General features: G+C 49.3%; 2 protein-coding genes across 3 annotated transcripts in view; one reads left to right on the top strand and one right to left on the bottom strand.

Moving 5' to 3' along the window:
- The window catches only part of ift140 (intraflagellar transport 140 homolog (Chlamydomonas)), a 174,426-nt gene that overhangs the window by 39,632 nt on the left and 107,877 nt on the right, over positions 1-26,917 (bottom strand). The window contains exons 19-20 of the mRNA XM_038820731.1: positions 2,514-2,691; positions 517-707 (exon numbers count right to left, since the gene is read on the bottom strand). Of these exons, the coding sequence (XP_038676659.1) occupies positions 517-707; positions 2,514-2,691 (369 nt within the window). The remainder of the gene's footprint in view (positions 1-516; positions 708-2,513; positions 2,692-26,917) is intronic.
- Positions 11,861-26,917, top strand: part of tmem204 (transmembrane protein 204) — a 49,524-nt gene continuing 34,467 nt past the window's right edge. For both annotated transcript variants that reach the window (XM_038820739.1, XM_038820740.1), the window contains exon 1: positions 11,861-12,166. The gene's annotated coding sequence lies outside the window, so the exon portion shown is untranslated. The remainder of the gene's footprint in view (positions 12,167-26,917) is intronic.

A 26,917-nucleotide genomic window follows, 5' to 3' on the forward strand; every position in this document is an offset into this window, starting at 1 on the left:
CAAAGATTTCACGATGCAACAGTCAAAGAGAGTGGTAATGAATATAATAAAGAAACAAAGATTGTGTCCAAATGAGGCAATAGAAAGGTCAGCATGGGAGCATGGTGGAGAATTAAAATGACAAGCAACCAGAAGCTTGGGGTCGTCCTTGTGGGCTGAATGCAAATGTTCTGCAAAGGGAGTGTTCTGCAAAAGCCGTGAATATCCTAGACTAAATTGAAAGAAGTTCAAGTGAATCGCTATTTCACTTGGAAGTGTTTGGGGCTTGGACAGTGAGAAGGGAAGAGGTGTTGCATGAAAAATTGCCACAGGGAAAGGAGGAGTGTTAAGGGTGTGCCCTATCCATTTCACAGATATCTGCTTTCAGCCCTTTCCCTCCCTGCCAGAATCATAATAAGGCATTCCCTTCCACCCCACAGCGACTGTTCCCTCCAGAACACTCTAGTCCACTCCTCAGTCATCCCTAACATTCAACATTCCTCCCCCTATTGCACCTTTTCATTTGTATACACTTACTGGCTGAGTGCCAGGTGATGATCCCCAAGAGCTTCCAGGTGTTTGGCGTAATTGTAGTATGTGGTTCTGAGATGGACCCGGTCAAATCCCTCAGCATTTTCAATGGCCTTCTGCCACTGTCCTGAGGCCTGATAAAACTTGGTAAGGAGATCAAACCGCTTACAGTTTCTGTAAAGCCTCTCTGCGTCCTCCTGCAAAGATGCAAGCAAGAAAATAACTAATTAGCTGTGGGTTCACCCTGAATCACAGCATACTGTACCATAACATTTGCTGAATGTGGGTAGCAATGTCTTGTGAATAATACTATGTACACAGTCCAATGGTATTGGGGTTGAGTAGGTGACTTGTATATTTAATATATTAAATGCAATGGTATTGATATTGTTATGGACCAGGATTTAGAAAACTCCAAAGTATATCATGGAGTTCACCTGACCTACAACTGCTTATTGATTTTGGTTACGATGAGCACAAGGGCTTGCGCCTTTCAGGTGTTATTCAACAGAGGCCTTAATCAAAAACAAGCTTTATTCGACAAATTTAGTTAACATTTTTATAAACACGCACAATAAGCATTTTTATCAACTACAAACATAAATACCCCAAACAGCTACAGTAATCTATGTATCACCCTTAATAAATTCCCCCCTTTAACTGTTCCAATTTAATAACAAGATCCCATAAACCAGAAACCCCTTTTCAAAGGTGTGGCCCAACACATGGTGCTCTTACTATCTTTAAGGCTTGGTATAGATACACCGGTTTTCTTTCCAAAACAGCAGGTTTGAATTCCTTCCAGAAAACAGTTATCACTTTTAAGTTATCAAATAATCTGGAAACAGCTTTGAAACTGAAGATAGAGAGGCACTTCTTTCCAACCTGTGCAATACAAGACCAGGTCAAACTCAAAAACGAATGTAAAAACACAGCTACAGCCTACTCCACCCACACAATGACATCACTGAAGCCATGTGATAAGACAAAAACGTTTCTTAAAGGGACTCTCCCATGACAATACATTAAGCCACTCCACAAGCTGAATATAAGGGTGTCTGTCGGTATTAGATGAGATCGGGAACAGTAGCATAGTCCTAATGTTATTAATCCTGGGGCCTGGACAAATGTTCTGGAGGCACGAGTTCAAATCCAACATGGCAGCTGGGGAATGAAATTCAATTAATAAATCTGGACTAACATGAGAATCATACATAGTGATCTAAAAACTACAGGACTGTCATAAAAAACACCTGGTTCATTAATATCCTTCGGGGGATGAAATCTGTCACCTTTACCCAGTCTGCTTCTAACCCACAGCAATGTGATTATCTCTTAACTTTCCTCTGAAATGGCCTTTCAAATGACTTAGCTGTATCAAACTGCTGTAGAAAAATTTAATAATGATAAAATAGGGTAGTATCAACCAAGAGACTGGAAATGACAAAGGCACACCTGAGGCACAAGTGAGGAGTGTGATGGAATACATCCCACTTGCCTGATGCATACAGCTCCAAGAAGCTCAACACCAAGGAGAACAAAGCAGCCCATTTGATCAGCACCTTATCCAACACCTGCTCAAACTGGTAGCAGTATGTATCCTTAACACTAGAGCAATTTACCAAGGTTCCTTTGGTACCACTTTCCAAACTTGTGGGATCTCAAACACCTAGAAGAACAAGAGCAGTAGACACATGGGAACACCACCAGCTGCAAGCAGCCCTCCAAGTCACACGTCATCCTTAATTGGAACCATATCGCCATTCCTTCACTGTCATTGGTTTAAAATCCTGAAACTCCCTCCCAAACAGAACTGTGGGTGTAGGTACACCACATGAGCTGCAGCAGTTCAAGAAGGTGGCTTACCATCATCTTCTCAAGGGGAATTAGGAATGGGCAATAAATTCTGACTTTGCTGGTTATATTCACATCTCAAAAATGAACTTTAAAAATTTAGAAACAGTGTATTTTACCAAGAGCCCCAGGCAACGTCTGTCACATACCAGCATTCCCAACTGTACTGCCAGCATGGCCACTCTCGCATCTAGTTCTGGCTCGTGTTCAGCCTCCCGTAGGGCTCTGGCTCCTCTGGCATGGCCCATGTTCCCCAGACATACCTTGGCCACATCCAACCGCCGTGTTTTCACACACATCCTGGCCATATTCTCCCATACTGCCTCACTGTAGGGTAAAGAATGAGTGTTAAACAACACAACTACTGTTCTCCATCATCTTACATGTTACAATAGAAACCTTATATTCTCTTAGGACCCACTGTCTGGGCTCAGTTTAAACTCAATGACATTCAGAGAAAATAGATTTTAATTTATTCCAAATGGCCCGGTACATGGATTCTAATCAAATGCAATATTAATAGGAATGCTGGCCAACACTGTCCCATATAAAATAGGAATCATTAGCTGACAAGCTGTTAATAACTAAGGGATTAAATACATTGACGCATGCTCCTTATATTGGTGATTGTTTACATATTAAATGTGCAGAAAATAAAAAAAAACAGCAGAGACAGATTAACAGTGAGCAGAGGCCTTGCACAACTCACCACTGATTAACAGCTTCATGGTAGTCAGCGATCAATTCTGTAACTAATAGCTCATTAAATTAATTGGGCGCGGTTCTCCGCTCCCCATGCCGGGTGGGAGAATCGCGGGAGGACTGGGCGACTCATTTCACGCCCCCCGCGATTCTCCCACCCCGCCAGCTCGGAAGAATCGTCGCTCACCGTTTTTCACGTCGACTGGCGATTCTCCGACCCGGATGGGCCGAGTGGCCTGCCGTTCGCAGCCGTTTCACGACGGTGGCAACCACACATGGTTGCTGCCGTCGTGAACATGGGCGGCAAAGGCCCGTTTGAAGCTTGTGGGGGGCGGAGAGGGGAGTGAGAACCACGGCCGTGCTCGGGAGGGGACTGGCTCGCGATCGGTGCCCACCGATCGTTGGGCCGGCGTCTCAAAGCGGCGCATTCTTTCCCCTCCGCCGCCCCGCAAGATCAAGCCTCCATGTCTTGCGGGGCAGCGGAGGGGAAGACGGCCACCGCGCATGCGCGGGTTTGAGCCGTCAGCCGTCGTGACGTCAGCCGCGCATGCGCGGGTTGGAGCCGGCCAACCTGCGCATGCGCGGCTGACGTCACTTAGGCGAGCCGGCCGCGTCATTCTCGGCGCGCCGCCTTGACGCAAGCGTCAAGGACCGGCTGCCGAGAATAACGGAGCGCCGCTCCTAGCCCCCCCGTTTGGGAGTGAATACGGTGAGAGGAGCGGCCTCCGAGGCCGTCGTGAAACTCGGCCGAGTTCACGACGGCATTCCCGATTTTACCCGGGGAGCGGAGAATTCCGCCCATTATTTCTCACATTAAGGTTAGTCTGAGGTATCCCCAGTTTATTATTAAAACCACAAGTGCCCTTTCTCCGTTTCAGCACTGAGAATTTCACCCTCACAACAACCTCTTTCAGAATGTAGGAACATGGATTGTCTCTTCCTCTTAATCAAAGGAGAACAGAATTAAGTGCATCGTAACTCATGAGTACCATTCCCATTATTGCTGTATGGACTACAGTGCATAACATGAATGATGGACTTAATTCTCACTGGACGAAGAGGAAGACACAATCCAGTTCTTACAATACTGAATGAAAAATCCATTTTGTATTAAGGTATTAAGCTTAAACACTTGCAGAACTATGCTCTCAGTGGCATATTTCAGAGAGGTCACAAACAGCCTGACCTCGAGGTTAAACAATACACTGATGACATTTAATTATGAACTTTCTCACGCTACTTGCATGCTTATAGATTAATTCATCTGTAGTATGGCCAGAATTTAGCGCATTCTATGTTTTGTTCAGCAATGTAATTCAGAAAGATTTTAAAAAATGGACAAGACTGTAATGCAAGGTAAGAAGATGAAGCAAAAGGAAGAGGTCTTGAGAGTTAAGATCCAGGACTGCACAGTGGAACTTTCTAGAGCAAATTATTGCAGTGTGTTGCCTGTGAGTATGTTCGTCTAACCTTTAAAAAAGTCGTCTAGGACTTCTAGTAGCGGCCATGCAATGAGTGGTCGCGTATTTGGTAGCTCCCGCTTGTGGTGGACTTTTTGGACCTATTCCCCCGATTTACGGTGGATTTGATTGTCAAAACAGGAGACTGGTGAAGTAGAGGAGAAGGATTCCCTAACAGTATGGATTCGAGGACCAGAAATGGTCTGAAAAGGAGAGAACGTTGGTCGAAGTTGGGAGTGGAGTCTTCAGCACAGGAGAATGTGGCGGAGGGTCAGGAACCAAAACTGCCGGTTCAGTGGTCAATGGAGCACCTGGTGGACTTTCTCCAGCAGAAATTTGCTCAGCAAAGAATGGAATACCTGGACCCGATTAAGACGGGAATTGACTGGGTGGAGCAGAGACTGGAAACCCAGGGCCAGGCGATCCAGAAAGTGGAAGAAGCGGTTGCTGAGCATGATGAGTAAATAGCCCGGATGGCAGTGGAGTTGGGGCTGATGAAGGACCACCAGAAGAGGTTGCAAGAGAAAGTGGAGGACCCGGAGAACAGATCGCGCAGGCAGAACCGGAGGATTGTTGGCCTGCCGGAGGGCAGCGAGGGATCGGACGCAGGTGCATATGTGGCGCGTATGTTCAGGAAGCTGCTGGGGGAAGGTGCATTTGCTCAACCTTTGGAGGTGGACAGGGCCGCTGAGGAATGAGGGGCGGAATTCTCTGCTCCCGCGATAAATCGGGAAGGCCGTCGTGAACTCGGCCGAGTTTCACAACGGCCTCGGAGGCCGCTCCTCTCATCTTATTCACCCCCACCTGGGGGGCTAGGAGCGGCACTCCGTAACTCTCGGCCGCCGGGCCTTGACGTTTGCGTCAAGGCGGCGCGCAGAGAATGACGCGACGGCGGCGCCTAAGTGACGTCAGCCGCGCATGCGCAGGTTGGCCGGCTCCAACCCGCGCGGCTGACGTCACGATGGCTGACGGCTCAAACTGCGCATGCGCGGTGGCCGTCTTCCCCTCCGCTGCCCCGCAAGACATGGCGGCCTGATCATGCGGGGCGGCGGAGGGGAAAGAGTGCGTCGCTTTGAGACGCCGGCCCGACGATCGGTGGGCACCGATCGCGGGCCAGTCCCCTCCCGAGCACGGCCGTGGTGCTCACTCCCCTCTCCGCCCCCCACAAGCTTCAAACGGGCCTTTGGCGCCCATGTTTACGATCGCAGCAACCAGGTGTGGTTGCCGCCGTTGTGAACAGGTCGCGAAGAAAGGCCGCTCAGCCCATTCGGGCCGGAGAATCGCCGGTCGCCGTGAAAAATGGCGAGCGGCGATTCTTCCACGCGGGGGGGGGGGGGGGGGGGGGGGGGGGAGGGGGGGGGGGGGGGTGGGGGGTGGTGGGAGAATCACGGGGGGGCGCCAGGGGGGGCGTGTCGTGAGTCGCCCGGCCCTCCTGTGATTCTCCCACCCGGCGTGGGGAGTGGAGAATCGCGCCCGAACTGCTGAGGGCGACGGTGGTATGAATGCACCAGTTCTGGACAAGGAACAGATCTCGAGATGGGCCAGGCAGATGAGGTGCTGTTTATGGGAAAGCAACAAACTACGTATCTACCAGGACTTGGGTGCAGAACTGGCCAAAAGAAGGTCGAGTTTTAACAAGGTGAAATCGGCCCTCTTTAAGAAGGGGGTGAAGTTTGGTATGCTGTACCCTGCATGTCTGTGGGTAACTTATGAGGGCAAGGAACATTACGTCGAATCGCCAGATGAGGCGATGAACTTTGCTATAAAGACAGGGGACTGGCAGGTGATGGAGGATTTTGAACCCGAGGGCGAGCAGCTGTACTTTTGATCTGCTGCTAAATTTCTCTTTTTTTCTTCTGGTTTTGTAAGTAATGTTTTGCACTAAGTTTGGGGCCGTTGCTCCATGTTGTTTGCGGGGTTAACTTTGTTCTTAATGGGGGATGGTGGGTGGAATTTTCTTCTTTATGTTTGCTGGGGACTGTAATGTTTGCATATGTATGTTCGAGCAGGAGGGAGGGAGCTCAGTGGGTGATAGAATGATTGGCGCCATGGGCGGGGGCTATCAGGCTAGATGGGCGAGCTAGCTCCCGGAAGCGCAGTGGGGGGTGAGCAGGTGATAAGCTTGTTGAGAAGGGTTGGGATTGTTATTTTGTTATGGGGGGGAAGAGGAGGGCATTGATCTGCTGACAGGGGAGGGACTGGTGTTTGGAGGCAGACTGGGGGTCGATGATGGTGGGAACCAGAGGGCTGGCCTGAAGAGGCGCGGGACAAGGGCTGGAGGCTGGCCTAAGAACGGTTATGGTTGATTGGCAGGGGTGTAACTAAAAGGGTTTATGGAGCATATGGGAGGGATAGGTTCGTGGAGGTTTGGATGGGCATGATCAAAGGAGTTTTCTTTTTTCTCCCATGTTCACAAAGTGTACTCCAGAATCGATTTTTTCATTTTGGTAGATGCCGAGTTTTCGGTGATTGTTGTGTTGGACCATGCCCCACACTGGGTGGATATATGCGTGAGCAAGGGGAGGGCAGCGTCCGCACTGGAGATTAGATGTAGGGCTGTTAGTGGATGAGGAGGTGTTTGGGTGGGTGAGTGAGGCCATCCAGAATTATGTGGAGATAAATGATGCAGGGGGGGTTTCAGCAGCAACAGTATGGGAGGCGCTGAAGGCAGTGGTTAGGGGGGGGGGGGGGGAACTGATTTCGGTACAGGCTCATATGGGAAAGGTGGAGTGGGCAGAGATGGATAGACTGGTTAGGGAGATTCTCCAGGTGGACAGAAGGTACTCGGAAGCCCCGGAGGCGGGGTTGTTGAAGGTACGGCAGAAACTGCAGATGGAGTTTGGTCCGATATCGACAGGAAAGGCTGTGGGGCAGTTGAGGAAGGCGAGAGGGGAGGTGTATGAATATGGGGAGAAGGTCAGTAGGATGTTCGCACACCAGCTTAGGAAATGGGAGGCGGCCAGTGAGATAGGAAGAGTGAAGGATAGAGGGGGGAGCAATGTCTTGGACCCAGCACGGGTGAACAGAGTGTTCAAGGAACTTTACAGTCGGTTGTATGAATTGGAGCCCCAGCTGGGGTGGTGGGGATGAGGCAATTCTTGGGAGGGTTTGGAGTTTCCGAAGGTGGAGGAAGGGTTGGTGGAGGGGCTGGGAGCCCCAATCGGGATTGTGGAAGTAGTAGAGGGATTGGAGGTCATGCAGTCAGGCAAGGTCCCAGGACCAGATGGATACCCAGTGGAATTTTATAAGACGTTTTCTGGGGTGCTGGGTCCGCTGCTGGTGAGGGCATTTAATGAGGCTAGGGAGCAGGGTGTTCTTACCCCAACAATGTCACATGCTTCGATTTCATTGATTATGAAGCAGGAGAAGGACCCTGAACAAGGCGGGTCATACAGACCAATCTCCCTACTAAATGTAGACGCCAAATTGCTGGCCAAGATTTTGGCCTTGAGAATAGAGGATTGTGTTCCGGGGGTGATAGGAGAGGACCAGATGGGATTTGTCCAAGGAAGGCAGCTAACGGCCAACATTAGACGGCTCTTGAATGTCATCACGATGCCCTCCAAGGGGAGGGAGGTGGAGGTTGCTATGGACGGGGAGAAGGCCTTTGACCGGGTGGAGTGGAGTATTTGTGGTAGGTCCTGGGGTGGTCTGGGTTTGGGCAGGGTTTTGTAGACTGGGTCCGGTTGCTGTATCAGGCGCCGGTGGCGAGTGTGCGGACGAACAGAGTGAGCTCAAAATATTTCAGACTGAGCCGGGGGGACAAGGCAGGTATGTCCACTCTCCCAACTATTGTTTGGCTTGGCTATAGAGCCATTGGCAATGCCACTGACAGCTTCATAAAACTGGAAGGGGGTAGTCTGGGGAGGGGTGGAACACAGGGTCTCGTATGCAGACGACCTACCCTTGTACCTTTCTGACCCGTTAGGGGGGGATGGGAGAGATTATGTGGATCTTAGGGGAATTTGGCCGGTGCTCGGGATATAAATTGAACATGGGTAAGAGTGAGGATTTTGTGATCCAGGCGAGGGGCCAGGGGAGGAGGTTGGGGGAGTTACCGTTTAAAGTGGTGGGACGGAGTTTTCAATACATGGGAATTCAGGTGTCATGGGGGTGGGAGCAGTTGCATAAATTAAGTCTGGCCCGGTTAGTTGAGCAAATGAAGGAGGACTTTTGGAGGTGGGGCATGCTCCCGCTGTCACTGGCGGGGAGGATGCAGACCGCAAAGATGACGGTTCTCCTGAGATTTTTGTTTGTCTTCCACTGTCTCCCTATTTTTATCCCAAAGGTCTTTTTTAAGCGGGTTAATGTGGTGATTTCTGGGTTCGTATAGGTGGGTAAAACTCCGCGAGTGAGGAAAGTGCTGTTGGAGCGGGAATGGGGGGGGGTTGTTGGCCCCACCGATCTGGAAGTGGGTAGTGGGGAAGGGGTCAGTGTGGGAGCAGGTGGAGGCGACGTCTTATAGGGGCACCAGTTTAGGAGTCTTTCTCGCCGGCTTGGTACTCCAGTGGTGATGGCAGCTCTAAGAGTTTGGGGGCAGTGGTGGAAGCATACGGGAGTGGGGGGAGCGTTGGTGTGAGCTCCAATTTGCGGCAATCACCGGTTTATGCTAGGGAGGTTGGATGGGGGGGGGGGGTTTTGGAAGTGGCAAAGAGCAGGAATTGAGAAACTGGGGGATTTGTTTATCGATGGGAGCTTTCCTTGTTTGGAGGATTTGGAGGAGGAGTTTGAATTGCCAGGTGGGAATGGGTTTCGCTATCTGCAGGTGAGAAACTTTGTATGAAGGCAGGTTTTGACCTTTCCGCTTCTACCGCCCCAGGGGATACAAGACAAGGTAGTTTCAAAATCGGGAGTGGGAGAAGGGAAGGTCTCAGAAATTTATAAGGAGCTCATGGAATGGGAGGGAACCCAGATAGGGGAGGTAAAGCGCAACTGGGAAGATGAGCTAGGTAAGGAGGTAGAGGGAGGATGCTCTGAGTAGAGTCAACATGTCCACATCGTGTGCCAGGCTCAGCCTGATACAATTCAAGGTGGTTCAGCGGCCACACATGACAGTGGCTCGGATGAGCAGGTTTCTTTGAAGGGGTGGAGGACAGGTGTGGGAGGTGTGTGGGAGGGCCCGCAAACCATGTTCACATGTTTTGGGCATTTCCGAAGCTCGGGGGATTCTGGCAGGGATTTGCTAATATCATATCCACAGTGCTAAAAAAAGAGGGTGGCCCCGAGTCCAGAGGTGGCGATGTTTGGAGTGTTGGAAGATCCGGGAGTCCAGGGGGCGAGAGAGGCCGACGTTTTGGCCTTTGCCTCCTTGGTAGCCCAGAGACGGATCCTATTATCCTGGAGGGTCTCGGAGCCCCCGAAATCGGGGTATGGGTTAGCGATATGGCTGGGTTTTAGCCGGTCCGTCAGCCAAAGGCACAAATCTCGTCGGAGCTGAAAATATCCCGAGGCTCCAAAAATTGCGACCGGACAATCGGCGCCATTAGCGCCAGCGTGGGTCGGGGACCGCTCTATGCTGCCCCCCCCCCCCGGCGATTCTCCGCAAGGGATGGGCCGAGTGGATGCCAAGATAGCCCGAGTCCCGCCGGCGCTGTTCACATGTGGTCTTACCCAGCGGGACCTCGGTGTCCATCCTGCAGGAGGCAGCCTGGTTGGGTGGGGGGGGGGGGATACGAGGAGGAGGATCTGACCCCAGGGGGGGCCTCCACCGTGGCCTGGCCCACGATCGGCGGGCCGGCCTCTCTTGGTGGGGGCCTATTTTACTCCGGTCCCTGTAGCTCTCCGCCATGTTGCATCAGGGCTGGCGTGGTGAAGGAAGCTACCACGCATGCGCGAGTTCACGCCATGGCGCCCGTTTGACGCCGGTATCAGCAGCTGGAGCTGTGCGAGTCGCTCCAGTGCCGTGCTGGCCCCCTGTAGGGCTCAGAAACGCTGCTCCTGGGGGCCCGTTCCCGCCGTCGTAAAACACAACAGCGTTTACGACGGGGTCAACACTTAGCCTCAGGATCAGAGAATCCCGCCCATGGTTTTGGTATATGGCCTGGTCAAGGGTTTGGACTACACAGAATTCACTTGAGACTGGCCATCTGGATGAAAGTTCAGTGGCTCCTCACTTTTCTGTCACAGGCCCACCTCACTGTCAGTGGAAGCCCACTCCTGCTCCTCCCCTGCTAGCTTCATGGTTTTGTCCTCAAATGGAGTCAGGATCCTCAGTTCAGGCATCCCACCGCCCACCTTCTCTCACTTCCGGCGATTGTGCTTCTACAGGATCACAAATGGGGATAATATGAGCTAAACGCCTGGCGTGTTCAGTGTGCGTGTGGAGGTTTGAGAGGCGGGTCCTGGGGCCCTGCAGATGGTGGGCTGTGGGATCAAGATGACACTCCAGGGAGTGGGGGGAACAGAAGGGTGGAGTTCAAAGAGGAGAAAGGAAGCACTTACTCTGGATGGTCGGAGTGGGTTATTCAGTTTTTTTCTACATTGAACCCATCACCTTGATCAAGCTGGTGGCACAGACCAATGCAGCGAATATCTCCCAGGCAGGATTTGTCACCTTGCTGGTGGACCTTCTGGCAGAATGAGGGTATATTGTTGCCTGCCTCTTCTCAACAGCATCCATCAAACAGCTCAGGAACCCTCCAAGAATCAATGTGTGGGCTTCCTCGCTGCCATCCTTTTGGATTGAATGATAGCAAGTGGTGAGGAGCTGTTTAAATACACTGCCACCCCCCCCCCCCCCCCCTTGACTGAAGTGTTCAGGTGACCCCCTGGGCGGGCGAATCAGACGCTTCTCATCTCAGGCTCGGAGTTTTCCACGTGGGGAAAAACTTCTTATTCCAAAGTGCCTGAAAATTGCGGTGCAGCGGGATTCGCATCGATTTTCTGACTGAAATTACACTTTGCTTTCTTCCCAGAAAATTCCGTCCCAGGAGTGTAAGTTGCCTATCATTAACCTCTTGTTTGATGCCGGACGGATAATGAAGAAAAGAGCCCAACAACTGAACACAGTGCAGCCAATTCCAGAGAAACACAGAGCTGATCCCAATATTGTATTTCTTGGCAAAGTGGCTGTCTGTTTATCAGGATCTAACTGTATTTGTACAAAGGAGACCTCCTGCTGAATGTTTTTACATTTGCAGATAATCCTCCAGCAGCATAAACACGAGATTAAAACAACAGGTAAAAGCGATTTGCATCTTGACACGTGAATGGTTCAGAATTTGTTAGACCGTTTTGGTTATATTTTCCCTCACGGATAAGATGATTTAAACTGTTTCTATCTCCCTGCCCCCAACACCCCTCCCCCAGCATTTCCCAGACTGGTTTCCTGTACGTCAGAGTTCACAGCTGGGAGTTAGCTGGCTGCTGCTCACTCCGTGAGGAGACTGAAGGATAATTCAGCACACAGAGCTTGCACGGCAGCCTTTAATCACAGCAGCGTGTGTATCTCAGGGTCCAATATTAAAGGGAAACTGTTGCTTTTCTATTTGTCTGCCGATCCTGTGCAAGCACAGAGATTGATTGTTGAAGCTGAGGAGTGTTGCATCTTTCTCTAGGATGGGATCAAGTTGTAAACTGATTTCACAGTAGAACCACTGACTACAGTTAGCAACAGATGAAGAAGTGGACTCGCTAACTGGGTAATCTCTCCTTCTTACTTACAATCCATGTAACTAGCTGTAAATTCTTTGGGTGTTCGGCTAGCCTGGGGCAATTTAAACTGATTTTGTATGTAACCATTCTACAATGTTGCTGTTGGACTGTGTTATTCGCTGAGATAAGTGAATGCTTATACTGTTTAAGAAAGCACTTTCTATAAAAGGGAGAAATAGTTGAAGTGACTAGATTTTATTCAACCCAGTTTTATAAGGGGTACATGCATCTAGTATTTGAACAGTATTTTCCCTTTTATATCTCTAATTAGAAGCCATTCTGCATCCTATGAATTCGTAAATTGCCTTACTGAAGGAAACTTGGAAGGATGTTAGTAGTATTCCTGGTTAAGCATTTGTTCCTAGGCTGCTCATCACAATGAGTGAGAAAGCAAAACAGTCACTCTGACTCAGTTAAATCAAAGCTGACTTTCTTAGGAAGAGAATTATCAGTGAAAAAATATCCCCCTCACTAATGTTGCTATGTAGCACTCCGTACCATAGAGATGCACTTCCTGGACTATCTAGATAGAAGCAGACAAAAGATAGTTTGAAAACAATGAAGAAAATATAAAAACAAATTGCTGCGGATGCTGGAATCTGAAACCAAGGAGAAAATGCTGGAACATCTCAGCAGGTCTGGCAGCATCTGTAGGGAGAGAAAAGAGCTAACGTTTTGAGTCCAATTACACTTTGTCAAGGCTGTCAAACCCTCCACATCTACAACCTTTGCTCCCCCCCCCCCCCCCACACATCGACATGCAGAAGGTGTAACACCTGCTCCTCTTCCATGCTTCATATCCCAGTCCCAAAACATTCAGTCCAGATTAAGCAGTGTTTCACTTGCACCTCTTTCAATTTGGTCTACTGCATTCATTGCTCCCAATGTGGTCTCCTCTATATCAGAGAGACCAAACGCAGACTGGGTGATCGCTTTGCTGAGCACCTTCGGTCTGTGCGCATTCAGGACCCTGACCTTCCCGTTGCTTGCCATTTTAACACAAGACCCTGCTCCCATGCCCACATGTTTGTCCTTGGCCTCCTGCAATGTTCCAGTGAAGCTTAACACAAACTGGAGGAACAACATCTCATCTTCTGGTTAGGCATTCTCAACATTAACAACTTCAGATGATTAGCTCTACCCCACCTTGACCCATTTGTTTTCATCCCATTTCATTTTAACTGTCTTTTACCTTTACTTTCTTTCTTTATATATATTTAGCACCCCATCTTATCCACCCCCCCCCCCCCAAATCTACAGCCTTGACAAAGGGTCATCTGGACTTGAAGCAATAGCTCTTTTCTCTCCCGACAGATGCTGCCAGACGTGCTGAGATTTTCCGGCATTTCTCTTTCTTCAATTGAACCTGGGACCAAGGCGCTGTGAAGCCACAGTGCTAACCACTGTGCTACCGTGCTGCCCATGTTTGACATTACTGGGACTGCCATGCTGCTTGCAGAAAAATACTTTTCACTGTACCTCAGTACACGTGACAATAAACAAATCCAATCCAATGCTGTGTTATACGATGTAAACTGAGGGATGGGATATTGGGAGATAACTCCATCATTCAACCAAAATGAACAGAGGCTCCATTGAAGCCGAGGCGATATGGAAAATGAAGTTGCAGTGTTCACCCAGATTTGCAGCCTCACTGTTCCAAGACCCCCTACTTTGAGTTTTTGCAAAACTGCATAGAATTGAGGGAACCAAGGCACATTACAAGGTGCAAAACTATCAGTTGTCCGAAGAGCTGTGCTGTAATACAGCTCTATTTAAAGTCCTTATTTTTATACAATCTTAATTCAAGTTTAAAACAAAGCCCTAAAAAGGCCTGTCAGGCAGGTAATATGCAGTCAGAACATTCTCTAGCTACACCTCTGCTTTTTGGTACTGACAGGATTGAAGTGAAGGCTTTTTAAAAAATAAATTTAGAGTACCTCATTTTCTTTTCCAATTAAGGGGCCAATCCACTTAACCAGCACATCTGTGGATTGTGGCGGTGAAACCTAAGCAGGCACGGGGAGAATGTGCAAACTCCACACAGACAGTGACCATGGGGGTCAGCATCGAACCCGGCTTCTCAGCGCCGTAGGCAGCAAAGCTAACCACTGTGCCACAATGTCACCCCGAAGTGAAGGCTTAAATGGTGGTTTGCTATAGCTTTCACATGATCAACACACAAATACTAAACGCTTGATGCTATAAAACATTGACACAAGATTTTTAAAAATAAATTTAGAGTACTCAATTCTTTCTTTTTCCAATTAAGGGACAATTTAGCGTGGCCAATTCATCTACCCTGGACATAGTTTTGGGTTGTGGGGATGAGACCCAGGCAGACAAGGGGAGAATGGGCAAATTCCACACGCTAGGTGCTGTGAGGCAGCAGTGCTAACCACTGCACCACCGTGCTGTCCAAACAGTACTACAAGTCTGTGATGGCAGTCCACAACCGTATAACATGTGCAACACTGGTTGAGGGATTGGGGAAAATGCAATAAAATCAATTAACTGTAGAAGCTGCTCATCATACATCACATCCACTCACCAAAACTGAACATTATTTGCAACATGGGATTAGAAGATGAAAGTAAATGTGTATTGTAAACTAGAAACAATAACAGGGATGTAAACATGTGCAACACCAATAGTTGTGAGAAAAGTGGTACCCATGCATAGATCCCAGGAATTGGGTAAGAGCTGGGTCACGGAACTATGGGCCCAAATCTCCCCCAAAATTTCTAAGTTCATTTGTGGCGGGTTTTTCAGCGATTTCCCCACAGCTATTCAGACACTCGAGTCACTTTTTTGGGCTCTGGAGAGCTTCTCACCGGTTGAGGCCACACATAGAATTTTGTTTAGCATTGGGGAGCTGAACTCCGAGATGGGGCTACCATTGTGAAAGGGTGCCCAGATCTCTAAGTGAACTTGTGGGTCCCTGCACCCATGGGCACTATCACCCCCCACACACATGGACAATTATCCCCCCCCCCCCCCCCCCCCCCCGCAAGGGAGGACACTCCGCTGTGAGGTCCCTAAGGGCCCCCTCTTCAAGCCCCTTACAGCACTCCCTCCCTTCCAGGACCCCCACCCATCATCCCTCCAACTTCCCGGGGTCCCCTACTTATCACCCTTCAAACCCCCCCATCACTCTCATTTTATGGACAAGGCCCCCCTCGCCCTTGGCAGTGCCACTCTGGCACTCAAGTACCCTTGTATTGCCATCCTGGCAGTGTTCCTGCTAGCTTGGCGGTGCCATCCGGGCACCTTGGCAGTACCAGGGTGGCAGTACCAAATGCCAGCTGGGCAGTGCCATGGTGTCCGCGTTCCAGGGGGAGGGACAGGGAGCCACCCTGCATTGACCTGGACCACTCTGGGGTCTCCTGGGCCACTGGGTGCCGTTCCACCTGGTCCACATTTGTGTGGACCAGCACTGATTGGCGCCCGTCTGCAGCCTCCCTGGGGAGGCCTGTGAATCAAAGGAGGCCGGTGGATCCCGCGCAGGTAGATCGTAAGTAGGTATACGCCCTACGTCCGCGAGCGTCATTCTGTCACGCCCATTTTGGGCGCGGTTCCGACTCTGAGGCGCAGAGGCTGTCGGGAAGCTTGCGAGAGCGCAATGTGGCCGGATATTCGCTCCCTAAATATTTCAATAGCTACCAGTTGCCAGCATTTTGTTTACCCTGTGATTCGTTTAATTTTTAAAATGTTCCCTGGTTTGGCATTACATTATAAGCAGCGGTGCAACAAAATAGAGTAATTGCCTACATTACAACAGTGACTACGCTTCTCAAGTATATTGCTGATTGTAAACCACTTTGAGAGATCATGAGTTGTAAAAGGTGCCATATAAATTCAGTATTTCTTTCATCTTTCCTTTGTTTGGTCAGGGAAACAGCTAGGAAATAAAACACAACAGATATCTCCAAATTCACCCTTCACCTAAATCCAGTCACAAAATTGAAAGTGGATGAATGTTGGAATTCTGACAGTTCCCTATTCTACATCTGTTTTTCTACTTTATCCTGTATAATGAGAGCAGTTTAACCAGAAATATTTCAGGGACTGGACAGAAACCATCAGCTGCAGTTTACATGCTGATTGTGATATTGAATTTATAGAAGTGAGTATAGCTCTGGAATTTGTCTTTCACAGAACACTCCTGGAAATGCATTTTCTTCACTGTCGTCAACATTCCAAGGGATAGTGCAGGGTTAAATCCCTGTTGCAGTGCACCGGAGTGCGAGTGCTAATTTATGCAAAGTTATGACAATCCCATTCCAACCTGCTGGTGAAGGATAATGAGGAACATTTAGTTATCATGTCTGACCAACGATGCATAATTAGTTTCAACACTTTGCAGTTACAGAGATGAAATGGCCTACTCCAATCAGGCAGCACAATGGCACAGTGGTTAACACTGCTGCCACATTGCTCCGGGGTCCCAGGTTCAATTCTGGTCTTGGCCGACTGTGTGGAGTTTGTGTGTGGAGTTTGCAAAGTCCAAAGATGTGCAGGTTAGGTGGATTGGCCATGCTAAATTGCCGCTTAGTATCCAAAAGGTTAGGTGGGGTTACTGGGGTAGAGTGGAGATGTGAGCTTAAGCAGGGTGTTCTTTCCAAGGGCTGGTGCAGACTCGATGGGCCGAATGGTCTCCTTTGAACTTAGGACATTGTCATATTCTGACATCTATCAGAGTGGGTGATTGGTTTCTTTGCAAAGTGATGCAAAACCTTTTATTACTTCATTGTTTAATATACAGTCAAATGCTACTGAGAACTGTTTTTTCACTTAATAGTTTTATTCCCAAGTGAAGTTTCAGTCTTAAAATGTTTGCAGTGAGCCCCTGTACGTTTGTTATCTGAAGCTGATTGGGAGGAATAGTGCTTGGGCATTCATTCAAAGAAAGATGAAGCAGTGGTCTTGCTGTGGTTGTATGAGAGGAACGCTGGGAAGACTAAATATAGGCTCGCAAAGGATGTATGAATGGGTTTCATGTACTCAATCTTCAACAGGTAGTGAAAATAACGCAGCTTCCAACTGAAAACAATTGGTAGCACATTGAAAGAGCATGACACATAACTGGCGAAAGAATCTCCCATCCTAGATTTGACATGTCTGAGGCATTGCATTCCCAGCTATCTGTAGTATCACAATGAGAGGGTTAAACCAGAGAGATTGCAGAAAAATTCAAAGTCTTTGTGCTCAGGATTCTTCCTGTGTTCTGACTTAAACACAATGATGACCATATGTACCTAACCTGCAGGAAACAGCAACTGGCTTTTAATAGAGAGCAGATGTGTGGGGGTAATAGAATTTAAATAGAAAAGTACAGAAACTATTTGTGGTAACAACAATATTTTGTTGTGATGTACATTGGATGTACAAACTGTGAAACAGGATGAAGTGAATCAGGCGGATGCAACACACGAGTGGTTTACTGTAAATCCCAAATGTGATTTATTTACTGTAAAATCTGGTGTAGATGTTACACCTTTAACTATAACTGGATAATGCAAACTGGATTTAACACTGTATTTCACTACTTTCTATCTTGGGTTATTAGGCTGGCTGTTGGAAGTTAAATAGAACCACAAAAAATCCTTTACAAACTTCTGGGTACAGAATGCTACCTGCCCTTTCTACATCTCGAGAGTCCACCTCCCTTGCCTTCTGGGTCCCCTCATGGTGGCTGAATTTGTCTCCCTCACTCAGCCAGTAATGTCACATAAAATCATAGAATTTACAGTGCAGAAGGAAGCCATTCGGCCCATCGAGTCTACACCGGCCCTTGGAAAGGACACCCTACTTAAGCCCATGTAACCCCACCTAACCTTTTGGACACTAAGGGGCATGGCCAATCCACCTAACCTGCACATCTTTGGACTGTGGGAGGAAACCGGAGCACCCGGAGGAAACCCATGCAGACACGGGAGAAAGTGCAAACTCCACACAGTCACCCGAGGCCGGAATTGAAACTGGGTCACTGGAGCTGTGAGGCAGTAGTGCTAAACCAACAATAACGTTAGGGGATTGCTTACTTTGATTTTTATTATTCTGCATTGGTGAACTTACAAATAGATACAGTGGATTGAATGGACTGGAAGGCATTTCCACAGCTTCAGACAGAGTGAAGCTGGGATTGTGTGTGGAGCAGGGGTGTGAACCGGGAAGCAGAGCACAAATACAGTAAGAACAGGATGGATACGGGATAGTGGCAGGGACAAAATGGATAAGGGATAGTAGAAACTACCAGGAAAAAAATAAACTACTGCTGAATTTTGTTGGAGCCATCCAGTTGATTAGGATTTGGGACATTTTAGATAATTGGTTATTTAGACCATCCAAATCACAGAGTCATAGAATGGTTACAGCATAGAGGATGACCATTTGGGCCATCATGTCAGCCCCGGCTGTCCAAAGAAGCAATTTATCGACTGCCACTCCCCAGCCTTCTCCTCATTGTCTGCACACTTTTCCGATAATAATCCAATTCCCCCTTAAATGCCTCAATTGAACTTGCCTCCACCGCACTGTCAGACAGTGCATTACAGATCCCAGGCACTCAGTGTTGTTTTTCCTCATGTCTCCACTGCTTCTTGTACCAATTATCTTAAATCTTTGCCCTCTTTTTTCTTAAAGAACATACAGTGCAGAAGGAGGCCATTCGGCCCATCGAGTCTGCATCGACCCACTTAAGCCCACATTTCCACCCTATCCCCATAACCCCTCCTCACCTTTTTGGTCATTAAGGGCAATGTATCATGGCCAATTCACCTAACCTGCACCCACGCAGACACAAGGAGAACGTGCAAACTTCACACAGACAGTGACCCAGCAGGGAATCGACCCTTGGACCCTGGCGCTGTGAAGCCACAGTGCTATCCACTTGTGCTACCGTGCTGCCCTCTTGTCCTCAATCTTTCCACCAATGGAAGGTTTTCCCCTTTCTGTCCAGGCCCTTCATAATTCTGCATAGCTCTATCGAATCTCCTCTCTCCTCTTCTCCAAGGTAAACCATCCCAACCTCGCCAATCTATCTACACAACTTAAGTTTCTCATCTCTGGAAGAATTCTCATGAATATTTTATGCACCCTCTCGAATGCCTTCACATCTTTCCTGAAGAACTGGACGTAATACTCCAGTCAAGGCCAAAGCAGTGTTCTATAAATAACCTTCTTGCTCGTGAACTCTATGCCCTACTAATAAGGACCTGGATGCTATATGCTTTATTAACTGCTCTCTCAATCGGTTCTATCACCTTTAATGAATTATGCACGCATACACTTCTGCTCCTGCATCCCCTAAATAATCGTACCCTTTATTTATGTATAATTCCTCCGACCAAATGCATCACTTCACTGCATTAACGTTAAGCTGTCACTTGTCCATCCATTTCACCAACCTGACTACATCCTTTTGAAGTTGTCCATTTTGCTCCTTATTGTTCACAATGTTCCCAAATTTCATATGATCTGCATATTTTGAAATTGAGCCCTGTGCACCAAGGTCTAGGTCTTTAATATATGTCAGGAAGAACAAAGGTCCAAACACTGACCCTTGGGGAACTCAGCTATAAATCTTCTTCCAGTCTGCAAAACAACTGTTAACTACGGTAGCACAGTGGTTAGCACTGTTGCTTCACAGCGCTAGTGTCCCAGGTTCGATTCCGACTTGGGTCACTGTCTGTGTGGAGTTTGCACGTTCTCCCCATTGTCTGCGTGGGTTTCCTCCGGTTTCCTCCCACAGGTCCCGAAAGACGTGCTGTTAGTTAATTTACATATCCTGAATTCTCCCTCTGCCTATCCGAACAGGTGTCGGAATATGGCGACTTGGGTCTTTTCACAGTAGCTTCATTGCAGTGTTAATGTAAGCCTCCTTGTGACAATAAAGATTATTATTACCATTCTCTGTTTCCTGTTACTCAGCCAATTTTGTATACATGTCACTACTGTCCCTTTTATTCCATGAGCTATAACTTTAATAAAGTTCCATACAACAGACATGTGAGCAAATGTATTTTGGAAGTCCATGTACACCACGTCAACACCATTATTCTCATCAACCCACTCTGTTACCTCATCAAAAAGCTCCAGCAAGCTGGTTAAAAACCATTTGCTTCCCTTCATTAACTTGCATCTGCCCAAGTGACTATTAATTTTGCCACAATTGAGGTTAAACTGACTAGCCTGAAGCTGCTGGGCTTCTCCTTACAACAATTTCTGAACAAAAGAGAAACATTTGCAATTCTCCAGTCCTCTGGCAGCAACCCAGAGGCTAAGGAAGACTTGAAAATTGTGGCCAGTGCCTCTGCAATTTCCACACTCATTTTCTCAGTATTCTTGTATGCATCTTATCTGGTCCTTGTGCCTTCTTAACTTTTAAGTACAAATAATCTTTCTAACACAGCCTCTTTATCAATTTTAAATCCTTCAACTGTCGGAATTACGTCCTCTTTCCCCATTATTTAAACAGCAACATCTCCCTTGGTAAGACAGATGCAAAGTAGTCATTTAATACCTCAGCTATGCCCTGAGCCTCCATACATAAATCTTTTCTGTCTCTAACTCCTCCTTTTACCGTGTTTTTAATATTTATACCCCTATCAAAGACTTTTGGATTCCCTTTTATGTTAGCTGTCTGTCTGTTTTCATGCTCTCTCTGTTTTTTTTCATTTCCCCTCTGAAGCTTCTATATTCAGCCTGGTTCTTGGTTCTATTATCACCTGACATGAGAAGACTTTTTCTTCATCTGAATTCTATTGTTTTGTCATCCAAATCTCACACCTCATTGGTCAACAGTTGTCAATGAATGATCTCAGACCAATGCATTCTGGAAAAATTTACAGAAAGGCACAACATTCACTGTATTACGATCCCAGACCAGACCCCAACAGTGGCTAGGATACTGAACCAAAACTCCAATATTTTTAATACATTTGAAAGTCTGTGTAGAAAGAATGATTCGCTCTAGGAGTGGTTGCATGAAGAAATAGTGCTTGGTTATTTTAAAAACAAAACTTTATTATAACTACAGTATTAAACTTTTTAACCTCACACCCAAAAATAACGGCTTATAATTTACATCTTAAGCACGATTACTCAAAATTTTCCATTAAACACCAAGATAACAAATATACAGCTCTTAATCCATCTTAAAATTAGCAGGACATAGAGTGATACTTGCTTTATAAAACAGATTTGGATCCGGTTGGAACCCCTTCAGACTCTGGCTGAATATCTTCAAATAACTGCTTCAACAAGGTTGTTTCAGCCTCTTGTCTTCTCTGCTTTTCTCTCTCTCTCACACACACACACACATACACACACCTTCTTGAAATTCACTGCCCCTCTGAGATCCACCCAGCAATGACATCATCTCCCCAAGCTGAAAAACACATTGGGCATGATTCTCCTGCCTCGCTGTGCTTTCCTGGCACTGCCAAGGTGGCCAGGTAGCACTGTCAAGTTGGCAGGAGCACTGCCCAAGTGCCAGGGTACATGGATGCTACGATGGCACTGCCAAGGGTCAGTGCCCGAGGGGTGGCCATGTCCATGAAAGGAGGGTGAAGGGAGGGGGGGGTTGAAGGGTGGGGGTGTGCAGGGAAGGCAAGTAGGGGCTTCTGGGAGGTTGGGGGGGTGATAGGTGGGGGTCCTGGACCCCATAGCAGGGTGTCCTCACTTGGGGTTGTGAGGTAATGTCCTTGTGTGTGGGGGGGGGTGACATTGCTCATGGGTGTGGGGCCCCGCAATCTCAATTAGAGATGGGGCAACCCTTTCATAATTGGCGGCTCGATCTCAGAGTTTAGCTCCGCATTGCTAAAAACAAAGGGATGGATTCTTCCGTCCTGCCTGCAGCAAGAACACCACAGGCGAGACACAGACAATGGAGAAGTCCATTGACCTCGGGCAGGATTCTCCGGTCGCTGGGTGGAAGCGGCTGGAGAATCCAACCCAAAGTCCCCAAGCGAGTGTGTTTAGCAGTGTGCTTCCTGGCACACGCAGTGCTGAGGAACACATGGCTATTTGAATAAGGGGCCTAAACGGGGAACGCGCGGCTGAGGCTGCACATAGCCCCGTTTTTTTAGAATGGGGAGCTCCACTCCCCATTGTAGCGAGAGATCGGGACACCATTTTTAACCTCCTCTCTCTCTATCCACCCCCCCCCCCCCCCCCCCCCCAGCCTGAACGCAACATGGGAGGGTCCCCGGTCCCCCACATCCCCCAACGTCCACACTGGGCAACCCCAGCCTGATTGCGCGCGCGCGTGTGCAAAAAGCGGCAGCGTGGCACCTTGGCAGTGGGGAGACAGGATCAAACGGCGATCGCCTGAGGTCCCAAGGCGAAGGGTTGAATCCCAAAGCCTCAGGTACCTCGTGTATCTGCACATTAGAGTGAGACTTACAGGGTCGGATTCTCACGTACCCGGCGGGGTGGGGGGTCCCGGCGGGACGGAGTGGCAGGAACCACTCAGGCGTCGGGCCACCCCAAAGATGCGGAATCCTCCGCACCTTCAAGGGCTAGGATGGCGCCGTAGTGGTTGGCGCTCCGCCGGCCGGCGTGGAAGGCCTTTGACGCCGCGCCAGCCGGGGCCAAAGCGACTCCGCCGGCTGGTGCGGGTCCGCACATGCGCGGGTCCGCACATGCGCGGGAACGTCAGCGTCTGCTGACATCATCCCCGTGCATACGCAGAGGGATTCACCTTTGCGCCGGCCATTTCGGGGCTTACATGGCTGGTGCTTAGGAATAGAGTGCCCCCACGGCACAGGCCCGTCTGCGGATTGGTGGGCCCCGACCGTGGGCCAGGCCACCATGGGGGCACCACCCGGAGCCAGATCCAGCCCCCCCCACAAGAACCCCGGAGCCCACCCGCGCTGCCAGGTCCCGCCGGTAAGGGACCAACTCCAATCTACGCCGGCGGGACTGGCATAGAATGGGCGGGACTTCAGCCCACCAAGGGCCGGAGAATCACGGGGGGGCCGCTGACAGCGCCTGCCGACTGGCGCGGCGCGATTCCAGTCTCTGCCAATTATCCGGCGCCGGAGAATTCGGCAGCCGGTGGGGGCGGGATTCACGCCGCCCCCCGCCGATTCTCCGACCCGGCAGGTGGGGGTGGGGGGGGGGGGGGGGGGTGGGTGTCGGAGAATCCCGCTCACTGCCTCACTCTAATATGCAGCTCTGCCAAAAGGTGATCCTGCCCATTGTGGGTGTGATTCCCTTAGCAGCGTCTCCTGAGATTGCGTTGAATCCCCCAAGGCATCACGAGTCGGGTAGATACCGGGGATGGGTCTCCCGGCTTATACCGGCCACGCTGCGCTGTGGCAACATGCTTTGCCGGCGCAGCGTGGCCGGAAGTTCGCTAAGTGTTGGCTAAATCGGCCAGAAACTCCCCAGGGCCCGTAAAATAGACTAAGTGTCACTGAATAGCGGTGGGGAATTCGCCGGCAGAGCGGCTGGGAAACTCCATCAAAAGTCCGTCACAAATGAACTTAGAAACCTTTTGGGAGAATTGCCCTCTTAGGATTTTCTCCGGCACTGCGGTGCTAAACTCAGAGATCAGGCCATCATTTGCAAAGAGTGACTCGATCTAAATGAGCTTGTGGGTCCCCCACACAAGGACAATGTCATTCCCCACCCCCCAACTGAGTTCACCCTGCTATGGGCTCCTCTTCAGAGGCCCCTCCTTACCTGCCCATCATTATCCCCCTCCACAATCCTTTCATGGGCATGCCCCCTCAGCCCCTGACCCTTGGCCGTGCCACCCTGGCACTAGGGCAGTGTCACAGTGACACCGGGGGAGGGCCAGGGAGCCACCCAGCACTGACCCTGACCATCCAGGGTCCCTTGATAGCCTGGGTGCTGTTCTGCCTGGTCCATGTTGGTGAGAATGGTATTGGCTGCGGCCTCACTGGGGAGGCTGGTAGATCCCAGGTAAGTTTGCTGAAATCGGTTTGGTCACGCACCATTTGGGCATGCTTCTGACTCTGACGCCTCACGTGACTTGGATGGATCACGCAAGGCGTGAAGGCTGCCGAGAAACCCATGGGAGGCCTCTCCGGGATTCACCCAGCTGCACCACGCTCGAGTGGTTAACTCTGCCACCTCACAGCACCAAGGACATGGGTTCTATTCTGACCCTGGGTGACTGTCAATGCAACATTTGCACGTTCTCCCCTTGTCCGTGTGAGTTTCTTCCTGGTGCTCCGCTTTCCTCCCACAGTCCAAAGATGTGTAGGTTAGGTGGATTGGCCATTGCAAATTGCCTTTGTGTCCAAAAGGTAGGTGGGGTTACGGGTTTGTGGGGAATGGGTCTAGGTAGGGTGCTCTTTCATAGCATTGGTGCAGATGCAATGATCCAAATGCCCTCCTTCTGCACTGTAGGTAGTCTATGAACTCCCCAGGGACTTCCCCAATCAATCCACTGTGCATTAGCCCAGACTGATAAACACATTGCTGTGTCAATTTCACTTGCTGGCTGCTAAAACCACCCAGGCTCTGCAAACAGAATTATTTTAAATAAACACATTCTAACCCTAGGCTTTTAACCCTTAAATTTCCCACTATGTTTATAATCCAATTTTCCTAACATCTTCCAATTGTTACAACTGAGACAAAAGTTTTCATTATATATAGAAGCCTGATGCTACATTGCAATAGCACCTCTTCTTATTCTTACAGACCACAAATAACTTTTCAAGTTTAACCACTGTTGCTATGTTCAAACATACAAAATAAGCATTAGGAGCAGGAGGAGGCCACTCAGCCCATCAAGCCTGATCCACCATTCAATAAGATCATGGCTGATCTGATTGTAACTTAAACGCCACATTCTGTCTACCCCCGACAACCTTTCACCCCTTCGTTCATCAAGAATCTTAAAAATATACATGACTCTGCTTCCCCTGCCTTATGAAGAAGAAAATTCCAAAGACTCAAGACTCTCGGAGAGAAAAAAATTCTCCTCGTATCTGTTTAAATGAGCAACCTCTCGTGCTGGATTCTCCGCACCCTCGCGCCAAAATCGCGGCCGGCGCGAGGGTGGAGAATTCACGTTGGGGAACCAGCGTGATTATAGAGATGGCACTTGCTGGATTCCCTTCTGCCCTGTGGTAGATCAGAAACCAATTCCAGCAAAACGTAAAGGAGGACCTCCCTCTCTTTACTGACTTTCCTCTTCTCACCAAACATCCACATGCTGTTCAAAGTCACTCAGGAAAAAGCAACCAATTTGTGCATATAAATATTTGACAAATAAAAAATGAAATAAATGACCAGATGATTTATTTTTGATGGCGCTGGGTATATTTTGCATAAAAATTAAAAGCAGACATGGGGCAAGGGGGATACATAAATTATTCTCCCCAATTACTCTACTATAGTAATATGTTCTATGACATTAATCAAGGGAAAGTGCATAGGATGTATATATTTACAAACCTCTTCATAAAGCTATTAACAATCTTCACAGATACTGGAAATGCCAATTCTAGTCTCAGTAGAGGCTCTATTACAGTCAAGATTGCAAACTAAATTCCATTCTTGATTTGCATGAAGACAATTTCATTCAAATATTCACCTATTACAGAAGTGATTAATAAAAATATCAGCCATTCTGGACAAACACAGCGCAGGGTGAACCACTACAGTGACTGAGAGAGAGAGAAGGGGGGAGTGCAGAGAGAGAGAAGGAAAGAGTGCAGAGAGAGAGAAGGGGAGTGTGCAGAGAGAGAAGGGAAGAGTGCAGAGAGAGAAGGAAAGAGAGCAGAGAGAGAGAGAGAAGGGGAGAGTGCAGAGAGAGAAGGGGAGAATGCAGAGAGAGAGAAGAGGAGAGTGCAGAGAGAGAGAGAGGAGAGAGTACAGAGAGAGAGAGAGGGAAGGAGGGAGTGAAGAGAGAGAGATAAGGGGAGAGTGCAGAGAGAAGGGGAGAGTGCAGAGAGAGAAGGGGAGAGTGCAGAGAGAGAGAAGGGGAGAGTGCAGAGAGAGAGATAAGGGGAGAATGCAGAGAGAGAGAGAGGAGAGAGTACAGAGAGAGAGAGAAGGAGGGAGTGCAGAGAGAGAGATAAGGGGAGAGTGCAGAGAGAGAAGGGGAGAGTGCAGAGAGAGAGAGAGAGAGAGAAGGGAAGAGTGCAGAGAGAGAGAGAAGGAAAGAGTGCAGAGAGAGAGAGAAGGAGAGAGTGCAGAGAGAGAGAAGGAGGGAGTGCAAAGAGAGAGAAGGAGGGAGTGCAGAGAGAGAAGGGGGGAGTGCAGAGAGGGGGGAGTTGCAGGAGGAGAGAGGGGGGGGAGGAGGTGCAGAGAGGGGGGGAGTTGCAGCGGAGAGGGGGGGAGTGCAGAGGAGAGGGGAGAGGAGTGCAGAGAGGGGGGGAGTGCAGAGAGGGGGGGAGTGCAGAGGAGGGGGGGAGTGAGTAGGGGGAGAGTGGGAGTGCAGAGAGGGGGGGGAGTGCAGGAGGGGGGGAGTGCATGAGAGGGGGGGAGTGCAGAGAGGGGGGGGGAGTTGCCGCAGAGGGGGGGGGAGTGCAGAGAAGGGGGGGGGAGGAGTGCAGAGAGGGGGGGGGGGAGGGCAGTGAAGAGAGGGGGGGGAGTAAGTGCAGACGGAGAAGGGGGAGTGCAGAGAGGGGGGGAGGGGAGACGTGCCGAGAGGGGGGGACAGTGCAGAGAGGGGGGGGAGTGCCGAGAGGGGGGGGGCCGAGAGGGGGGAGTGCAGGAGAAGGGGGGGGCAGGAGTGCAGAGAGAGGGGG

The sequence above is a fragment of the Scyliorhinus canicula genome, chromosome 15 (assembly GCF_902713615.1).
Source record: "Scyliorhinus canicula chromosome 15, sScyCan1.1, whole genome shotgun sequence".
In the NCBI taxonomy this organism is placed as follows: Eukaryota; Metazoa; Chordata; class Chondrichthyes; order Carcharhiniformes; family Scyliorhinidae; genus Scyliorhinus; species Scyliorhinus canicula.